This window comes from Phoxinus phoxinus (assembly GCF_949152265.1).
Source record: "Phoxinus phoxinus genome assembly, chromosome: 20".
Taxonomy (NCBI): Eukaryota; Metazoa; Chordata; class Actinopteri; order Cypriniformes; family Leuciscidae; genus Phoxinus; species Phoxinus phoxinus.
In genome coordinates, this window is record NC_136895.1 from 23,487,536 (window position 1) to 23,497,703 (window position 10,168).

The window sequence follows — 10,168 nt, forward strand, 5'->3', positions numbered from 1 at the left end:
GAATCCAGTTATCAGATTTTTAGAATTGAGATACTCACCGCCGTGGACGGTAATTTTGAATACTTTTTCTTTCACAGGTCTGCTGCTCCTGATCTGTAGTTTATAGAGTCCATCGTCTGTGCTTTTGATGTTTGTGATGGTCAGAGATCCAGTCTGATGATCCAGCTTCAGTCTGTCTCTGAATCTCTCATCAGGACTATAAGATGTTCCATCTGCTTTATTCGTCTTAGCTATCCTTTTATTATCAAAAAACCACTCAACTGAAGCATCTTCTGCTATTTCAATGTGAGGGTTTAGATTGACAGGCTCTCCCTCCATCACTGACACTGTCACATCAACACCAAACACTCCTGGTGGGGAAAAACATAAATAAAATATGTTAATTATTGCCCAATCCTGGCATTTTTTGCAGTGCAGCAAATGTTACAGTGAATTTACCCTGATACACCGTGTTTTTTCATTATTGTACAGAAATGGTGTGTGACTGAAACACAGATGGAGAATCCAGAACTGAGTCTGTCACTGCTGTGTCGTGACTCTGCTGTTATTTAGATTTCTAAATATACTTTTAAACTGGCTTTTGCTGACTCTAAAAAAGTTAATTTCCCCAATACCAATTTCAAAGAACTATTTACCATAAAACACACTTTACATTTTATACACTGGTCTCATAAGGATATTGTTTTAAATGTAGCCTACATCCATTTCACACTTACATCAGTGTTGTGTGTGTCTCCTGAAAATTAAACATGACGTGACTTGTGATTTCAACATAAAACACACATTGTAAAAAGTATGTGGCTGTATGTGGAAGATCACATGCAACACTCAAACAAAACACACTAAATAAATAAGTAAATAAAATTAAAATTGCAGCCTGGAAACACTGGATTAAAACAAATGCAATGAACCAAAAAAAATGTTATTGTTAAAATGTTAAATGTTTCTTATACTGGAATAGCATTATTCAGCTAATAATATATATCCATAAAGAATGGTTTATAGTTCGTCACAGATTTAGGGGAGACCAGTGATTTGAGGTGAGTTCAAACATCATCAGTTTAACAGATGAAGAACAGGAGTGTAATCACAGTCATGCTTGAGCACCAGCATCATCGGATTACAGAAGAAGTTGAGTAAAAAAAAAAATCACCTAAGAATTTACAGAACAAAAAAACAGGTTTGAGGTAAAAGTAGGGTGATATCAGCTAAATTGGGCCACTTTTCGGTAAATCGTTTGGGACAATAATACAACACCATATATGCCCTTTGCTTTCCATGTGTTTTTATGATTAATAATGACTGTTTTTTATCATTTTGTGTTGAAATTATTTAATAAAATATACTTATTTAGGTCCTACAGTTCATGAAACATCAGCTGTGCCAACTTTTTTTGCATTAGCAGTTTCAGGTAAAATGGGCCAGTCAAACTGCAAAGGGAAATAGTCATTTATCATCAATTTTAATTTTAAAACACAATTGCTTATACAGCCACATAACATTTAAAGTGCATTAAACAAACATATTCATATGTGCCATTTAAAAAAAAAAAAAAAAAAAAATTTGGGTGCAAACCCACGTATTAAAATGTGCAATTAAAAAAGTTTTTGGAACTGCGTGTGTGTGTGTGTGTGTGTGTGTGTGTGTGTGTGTGTGTGTGTGTGTGTGTGTGTGTGTGTGTGTGTGTGTGTGTGTGTGTCTCACACACACACACACACACACACTCTCACATTGACACAGATGATGGCCCATTTTACCTCAGTGGGTTAAGGTAAATTGGGCCGCCAAGAAAAACATAACTTTTTCAAAAAATATATACCAAACATGTACCAAACTAACAATATTATTTCTGATCGATGCCATCAAGACAGATATTATGCATAGTTTTTTTATGTGCATGTTAGTTTTTTTGTAGATGTATCATCCTTAGTTTGGTTATATTTGGTATGCCAGGCTACTTACCATGCAACTTTCTGGTGCAGTCTTGATTTGAATTATTGCCCCACCCACCATAGCAACAATAAACCAATCAAATCACCTGTTACTTGTCAAGCACAGTGACAGCAGTTTGAAATCCTTTGCATGGCTTTAAATTCCAGAGGGGCTGGGACCCCCAAACCTTAAATGGCCCATTTTACCTGATGGCCCATTTTACCTGATATCACCCTACAATTTCAGAAATGGACCAAAAATAGATCTGCAAATGCGAGTGAACCAAAAATATCAAACATTAAGGCTAATTTTCTCCCATTTCAATTTGTTTCCAGTTGTTATATATTTGTTACAAATTGTAGTAGCCTATTTTGAATTAAAAATGTTACCATTTGTTAAAAATTTTTAATCAAAATACATGAAATAAAGGTGGAGTTTGTATTGCATAATATTTAGAAAGGAAAACTTAACACAATGATTCAAACCAACCCAGCGCGCTCGTTCTACTTTTGAGGCAAATAGTGATTTATGAGCTTGATAATGCAACTAGTTTTACGCCCCTGTTGTTCCTGATGCGTCCAGTTGGGGGAGGCTGTACAGCGACACGAATTTATGTATGTTTTAATCTTTTTATAAATTAATTAATTAATTTATTTTGTATTGCAAATGAAAGGATACAGACATTAACAGTGAGAAGAGGGAGATAAAAAAACAAAAACAAAAACAAGGGGGTATACGGACATCAAAAGAGATTGAATTAGGCTACACAAATCAATTCAATATTAAAAAATGAAAGGTTCTTTACAACAGACTCAAGGATATTATTTGTTTTAGAAACCTTTGAGTTTAAAGGTTTTGCCATTGGATGGTTCTGTCTTTATGCAGATGAAACTTGCCCAGAATTTACCAAAAAAGTTCAGGACGATCTGGCTTAAATTTATCTTACCACGTATGTAGGACACTGTTTTGTAGCTGTATAACGACCAATAGAGAATAGTACAGCAGATATTAAATCGAGGATCCATATGATTACACGGTAGGCTACTGTATGTCTAATGGTCTAAATATGGTTAATATCTAAATAACTTTATATAAATTCACAACAACATATTCCACTTAGTCTCCATATAAAAACATACGGTGAATAGGCCTATAACTGCAGTAGGTCATATCATTACTTGTCATAACATGTAGTTGATCCAAGTATGTGTATTTTTAATTTTTCAATTCACAAAAACAAAAGTCTTCTGTAGGCTGAGTGAAGAGAGTGAACACCGACTGAATATCTGCATCTATTTTTCTATTTTAATCCGTGCAGATCTACACTGTAGCGTTTATATTTAAATGAACAAAAAAACACAAAATTGTCAAGTCTATGGACGGGTTATTAATGTGTTAGCGTCGATTTACAGTAATGATGTTATTTCGCAGTATATCCCCCTACTGGACGCATCAGGAACAACATGGGCGTAAAACTGCCAGGGGCGTAAAACTATGCGTAAAACTGTTTGGGTCCTACCGGCTCCAGGGGCCTCATTTCTAACCGTTGCGTACGCACAAAACCGGCCCTGAAAGAGGCGTACGCCACTTCCGACGCATAAGTTGTGATTTATAAAAACAAACTTGACGGGAAAATGTGCGCACCTGCACGCAAACTCTGACCCATGCGTACGAACGTTTTGAAGACGGAGCAGTTTGTCGACACCGATGGTGAGCTGGAGTTAAATGTCTTTTTGGTCACTTTTAGACAGAAAATCGAAATAAAATTATACATATACAGAAAGATAATACAAATATAATTTCACTCACCAAGCCTATTACTTGAAGCAAATATCCACACCTTAAATATCCGCGCCACCGAGCGCGTTGGGCCGTTTAGTGAAACTGACGCATATCTAACGGCAGATGAAGTAAAACTGTAAATCTTCATTATGAGTCCTAATCATAAATAGGCTACAGTTTATATAAAACAATGATTTAAACTATGTTTTATTTCTGATATAAACATTTAGATTAAATATGCCATTCTCATTAACGGAGTTAAACACTTAAAAACTACATGACATTTAGGCCTATACTGAAAAGTAAAAAAAGTAAAATATATATGTATACCGGTATATATATATATATATATATATATATATATATATATATATATATATAAAATTTAATAAATAGCCTATAAATATTTGTTGTGGATGCAATGCTTTTGAACACTTTTCCTTTGGCATGCTGTGTTTCAATGTTTTAACTACAGAGATAATTGCTTATCATGATAATAGCAGATTGTGCAAACATAATGCACAACAAGGTCTATCTGTTTCCATTAAAAATATAAATCAATTAAAAAGACTATTTGGCCAGTGGAAAAGATTGAGAAAAACTTTCTCTGAAATGTATTTTACACAATTTGATTTATTTATTCAAAAACAAGGCAAGGATAGGCTACTAAATTATTTTTATTAAGGTAATGTGACTGCACATCCGTATGTCATATTTTCCTAATGTCTTGTACCGTTAAACATGTTATCACGTGGATGAATAATCATATGCAAATGATATGCAGATGAGGATATGCATAGTAAAACTAGGCGTTGTAAGCTCCACATGGTCATTTCGGGGAGGAGACGCGTGTGCGCACAATCTTCCGCTGAGTGGGATTTATAAAGCGAATCCTGCGCAGGTTCTGGCGTACGCACGGTTTTATAAGTCTCAATATTTTTTTGCGCACGCCATTTTTGGCTTTTGGGCGCACGTACACTTTTAGTAAGGATCCTACGCACAGTTTTATAAATGAGGCCCCAGGTCTGCAGCCTCCCCATATAGCAGTCTGCTGTTGGTCGATTCTGAGCCGCACCCATAACCGACCGACAGGAAAGAGACACGACGGGGCACTTTTATGCCGATTTAGGCTAGGCTACTTTTGATTTTTATTTTGTATTCCGCTAAAATAATATTCACGAGCTTTTTGTTGTTGCTGTTGTTATTATTATTATTCACACAAAAATAAAGTACAGTTCATCGGCGCCCTCTTGTGTTCACTACCAAACACACACACACACACACACACACACGCGCACGCACGAACAAACTTACCCCAAAAAATACCCTTATGATGGCGTTGTCACGATTTATCGCAACGTCTATTTGTAGAAAAGTTATAACAGTTTGTTAAGAAACAATGTTTATTTAGGCTGCCTAGGCTACAAGCAAATTAGATGACAAGAGCAAAGCGCATGTTCTGTTTCCGTTCTATATTGAAACCGAAAGTGTTGAATTAATGAAAATAAATGTGACTCACCGTCCACGAGCAATAAAGCCCAATAAAAGAAGTAAAGTTTCCTCATACTGATGTCGCTTCTGGTCGCATCCAAACGGAATGATGAAAGTGATGCAGGATAATGATGTGCTCGTAGCAAACCGACCAGGTCACGTGATTTCTGCGAAAGAGTGAGTTACGTCATACTATTTCAAATCGGTCCAAACAGTCTATCCAAAGGAAAATAAATAAATAAAGCGGCCGCCTTTGCTTTGGTGAGCGTACCTGCAGTTGTGAGGTCAACATCTGTACGTCTGATGGTAGGCTATGTCTAAATGCAAGGGCTTTGAAAAAAAAAAAAAAATAGAATTATTTGAATTTTTAACCTAATAAGAAATAGCCAACCAATACACCAAAAATACACAAAAGTGGTGTCCCACAATAAATTAAGTTACAAGCCATGTTCCGTTTTCTTGAAATATTTATTAGGCCTATAGTTTAATTCTTTAATTACCGTAAACAAGAAAAAGGGGTCCTGCTGTGGACTGCGGCCCAAGATGCTGCATAGACCCTATGTGACCCTATATAGGACAAGCGGTATGGAGAATTGGGTGGATGGAAGAAAAATGCAGAATGTCACAACAAATGGATATTGCCTAACAAAATTAGGCAATTAAATACCTAAATAAAGCAGCGTTTAAATAACGAACATTAAGGGTCCGTTTGTGTCTGATGAGGCAGATCAACGGTCAAACACCTACAGGATGTGGTCTATGAGAACTAAAGTTCAGTCAAACTCAGTCTATGAGAAATAAAGTTCAAACTAAAGGTCAGTCAATATGAAATGAGAAGAGGAAATAACCACACAAACAGAATTAAAGTGTTAACTTGAGTCAAGACAGTTCCTCTGTCCATTGATCTTCTTTTGAGGTTTGGAAATGAGGGAGAGGTTCTCTGTTATTCTCGAGATAGAGCCTATAACCTCAGAGAAGAGAAGATGCTGAAAATAATCCACAAGAACTGAGACCATCTGCAAACATTAGCTTCAGATCAGAGAACAGATATCTGTTTAAGATTATTTACATGGGTACAGAATCTTTATCTTAAAACAACTCTAAACATGATTGATGCAGGTCTATTTTTTATTCTAACATAGAGAGATTCAAAAAAGTGTGAAATTAGAAGTAAAATGAAGAACTGAAAACAAAAACTTTTCACAGGATGTGTGGGTTTGCATATTTTGTATGAAGGGCGTCTTCTTCATCTATGCATCTCATGGTTTGACTTCCCTTCAAAACAAAAGAAACATGGGAATTATTTTCCTGTAGATTTCCACTTCCAACAGATGATCATCAACAGCTTACTTTTTGGAAAACTAGAATTGTTGCATAATTGTTGAATTGTTGCATCTATAATTGTTAATAATTATAGATAAGCCTATGTATATCTAAAGTGTCCTGTACCAGCTTCTATGCTGCACAATTACAGTTGGATGCAAACTTTATTTATAATATTATCCTACTTGTTTACTAGAAGTTGAATGAACTGGGTGGATTTCTTTAAGAAGAACCGGACCGCACAAGCCTCTCTAAAATTCTCATTGGTTGAACAGATGCCTACGTCAGCACGTGTTGCACACACTTTTCACGCGCGCGCACATAACGGTGACGTGCAGAGTGCTGGAGTATAAACGGTTCTGTTAAACATCAGCTTAACAATTAAAACAAATTGTATAACATAATCTACATAACATAGAACATAGTAATTATAAAATAATATCACATTGTCGGACTTGTAATGTGACAATCTGAGAACCTACGAAAATGATTCGCACATTTGTTTTGCTCGTTTTGTTATGTTTGGTTGGTAAGTTATAGCCTATCTATTTTTCATGACAATAGTGTTATCACAGTAATTGCATAGCCTACTACACACAACGGCTAGGTTTCCATGATTGAAATATAATCCGTGTAATCTCGGTCTGCAGGTGTTTTTCAGGTTGAATCACATGAAGTTCAGTCAGTGATGCTGGGAGACTCTGTCACTCTGGACTCTGGTGATTCTGGAATACAGCTGACGGATGAGATCGAGTGGAGGTTTGACACCAGTCGCATAGCTTACACATTAACGGGCAATCCAAAGTATGATGATGATGAGAGATTCAGAGACAGACTGACGCTGGAGAGTAACGGATCTCTTACCATCACCGACACCAGAACCACAGACACTGGAGTCTATAAATTTAGGACCATTATCAATAACAAGGAGTCAACCAAGACGTTCAGTGTTACTGTTTATGGTAGGTGTAGCCTAATATTAATATAGGCTAATATTCTTTTCATATTGTAAACGGCACTAAATCGTTCTCAAAATTAAAAATATAAGATTATTTTTATATTGGACATTTACATCTACATATACTTTTCAGGTTGTAGCTGCTGTACTTTTAAAACAATTGTTTAATTTTAATTGGGCAAACACGAAGGTGATATTCATTATTTGGCCACCAGATGGCATCAACGTACACCGTATTGAAAAGCTTCGCGTAATGATCACTTTAATGAGCCTACATTCTCTCGCTTGGAGACACAAGGAACTGGAGGAACGTTTTTATAATTCCTAAACTATTGGCGGAAGTAGGCTACAGGTACCCGCTTTTTGGCATGTTAGCAGTCGCACAAGGAACTAGGTTTCCAGTTGTTTCCAGCTGCAGACGCGCAGCACCAGCCTCGGGCCGGAAGCATGACGAAGAATACTGTGAGATGTCTGTAATATTTCTGTCATGATGTGGTGAACTAATTCATGAATTAGGTGTTTACCTGCTTAAATCCGGTATAGGCTTTACTATTATAGGCTACTATTTTTTATAGGCTACTATCTATTATTGTTTATGATAGTTATCAAATACAGAATTAGGTGTATCTAACCCAAACAATAATATTTCTTTAATTTCTTTAATATTTCTGTCATGATAAAAATAGCCTCATTGTTCGACACATAGTTCTCATTTTATTGATCAGGGAAGGGAACACACAGAAGCACAACCGAACCTGCTTGATGCGCGAGAACAATCTACATCTGGATTACATACACAAATTCATAATATATAGTAATTACTATAACAAGCGAACATGCTTGAGCTTCCATTTATCATAACTGATGTCTGTGTTCATGAGTAAAAGCCTAAATTAAATCTGTTTACACATCACACATCATACAAAGTGATTGTGTCTTATTTAAAAGTAATGTCGTTAGATATTGTATGTTAATCCATTTAAAATGTAAAAATAGCTCATCTAATAAAATAAAATTACGCTTGTAAGTAACGCTACTCTAATAAGACACTACGCCTCGTAAATCACTTCCGGCCTGTGGCTGCTGGCCTAAAACTGCTAGTCTGAAACTGGATACTTCTGGGCTTATTCGAAACACTCAGTTCAGGTCATGGAGAACTGTACTAAGCAGCTGACGAGGAATAAAGATGTGCGGTTTTGTGAGGCTCCAGGAATAGCTATTCAGTTCGCCCTGCATAGTTTGAATACCCCTGCATTTAGTTTTATTTCATGTTTTGCAGCTCCAGTACCCGTTCCTGTCATCACCAGTGTCATTTCACAGTGTTCTTCATCATCAGAAAGTTCATCAAGCCCAACATGTGTGCTGCAGTGTTCAGTGATGGATGTGTTCAGGGTTAATCTCTCCTGGTACAGAGGAGTCAGTGTATTGTCCAGCATCAGTGTGTCTGATCTCAGCATCAGTCTCTCTCTTCCTCTGAAGGTGGAATATCAGGATAACAACACCTACAGCTGTGTGATCAACAATCCCATCAGCAACCAGACCACACACGTCTGCATTACCGATCTCTGTCGGTTGTGTACAGGTACAGTTAACATTTATTTACTGAACCAGTCTCTGTCAGGTACATTAGTGTATATTTACTGATAAAAAAAATAAAATAAAATTCTGTGCTTAATTTCTTTCTTCAGAAGACGTCAGTTTTTGTGAAAGCACTGAAGCTGTGATCCGATTGGTCGGCACTGCTCTGGTGAGTCTGGCTGCTGTGGCTGCTTTCATTGTGCTGGTTTATGACATCAGATTAAGAAGAGCTGAACTGGAGAGACATCAGACCCTCAGTGCTGGATCTGATACTATAAAACAAGAATAAGCAGTCTTTTTTACTTTTTTGTGTGAAATTTTTCATTTTGCACAATGACAAAAATAAAAAAAGAATGGATGCAGTGTTTTTTAAATGCTATGTTCAAAATACCAAAATTGGAATAGAACTGTTCTTAAAATAAAATACTGATCTCAGATTTTTGTGTATGATTTTTTTTTTTTCATTGTAAAAATGCACAAAGTAATTTTGTGTTTTCTTTGGTCAAATTAGAAATTATGTTCTACGGAGAAGTACAACTTGATTTTAAAACAGACATCGATGAGCACCTGTCCCAACTTGGTGATGGGCGAGTTTGTTCCCATATTTCCCACTTAAAAAAAAAAAAAAATTCAACCTGTTCTCACTCCCAAGGTGTCCGTTATTGCCACATGTCCAAGAGAAATGCAGTCATTATACCGACTGGTCTCTATCATCTATCAGACAATAGTTTATACTAGGTAGTAGGTACACACAAACTATGTTAAATTATGTAAATGTATAATTGTTTATATGTCTATATATGATGCAGTCAGATGATTAAGTCAAATTTTATTTCTTAACAGCAGACAATCAAATAATAAATGAAGAGTAAAATGAATTCATCCATAATTATGATTAAAAGTTTAATAAAGTAACATAACATAAAATAAACAGTAAAAATGACTTCTAATATTTTTAAGTAAAATATAATTAACACACTCCGAGTATAATATTCTTAGACTAAAGATAATTAAAGTTGGTCTCTTTGAAAAAACAGGTTGTGAAGGAGCAAAGGATGTCTAAAGGATAGACTGACCTGTACAGAAACTGATCTTCCTATTATA

The 10,168-nt window shown here is 35.9% G+C and overlaps 3 protein-coding genes across 6 annotated transcripts in view; 1 reads left to right on the plus strand and 2 right to left on the minus strand.

Moving 5' to 3' along the window:
- Positions 1–5,366, minus strand: part of LOC306988970 (uncharacterized protein) — a 37,969-nt gene extending 32,603 nt beyond the window's left edge. Inside the window, exons 1-2 of the mRNA XM_079594226.1 lie at positions 5,234–5,366; positions 39–350 (exon numbers count right to left, since the gene is read on the minus strand). Of these exons, the coding sequence (XP_079450352.1) occupies positions 39–350; positions 5,234–5,279 (358 nt within the window). The 5' untranslated portion in view covers positions 5,280–5,366. The remainder of the gene's footprint in view (positions 1–38; positions 351–5,233) is intronic.
- Positions 1–9,500, plus strand: part of LOC306988964 (uncharacterized protein) — a 191,620-nt gene extending 182,120 nt beyond the window's left edge. Inside the window, exons 1-4 of one of the 3 annotated variants that reach the window (XM_079594216.1) lie at positions 5,187–5,382; positions 7,179–7,490; positions 8,766–9,068; positions 9,175–9,500. In XM_079594216.1, the coding sequence (XP_079450342.1) occupies positions 7,217–7,490; positions 8,766–9,068; positions 9,175–9,353 (756 nt within the window). In that variant the 5' untranslated portion in view covers positions 5,187–5,382; positions 7,179–7,216 and the 3' untranslated portion in view covers positions 9,354–9,500. Of the gene's footprint in view, positions 1–5,186; positions 5,383–6,809; positions 7,058–7,178; positions 7,491–8,765; positions 9,069–9,174 lie in introns of those variants that run through there. The other 2 variants (XM_079594213.1, XM_079594214.1) reach the window with 2 other exon arrangements.
- The window catches only part of LOC306988956 (uncharacterized protein), a 170,650-nt gene that overhangs the window by 123,151 nt on the left and 37,331 nt on the right, over positions 1–10,168 (minus strand). The gene's annotated exons all lie outside the window — the stretch shown is intronic.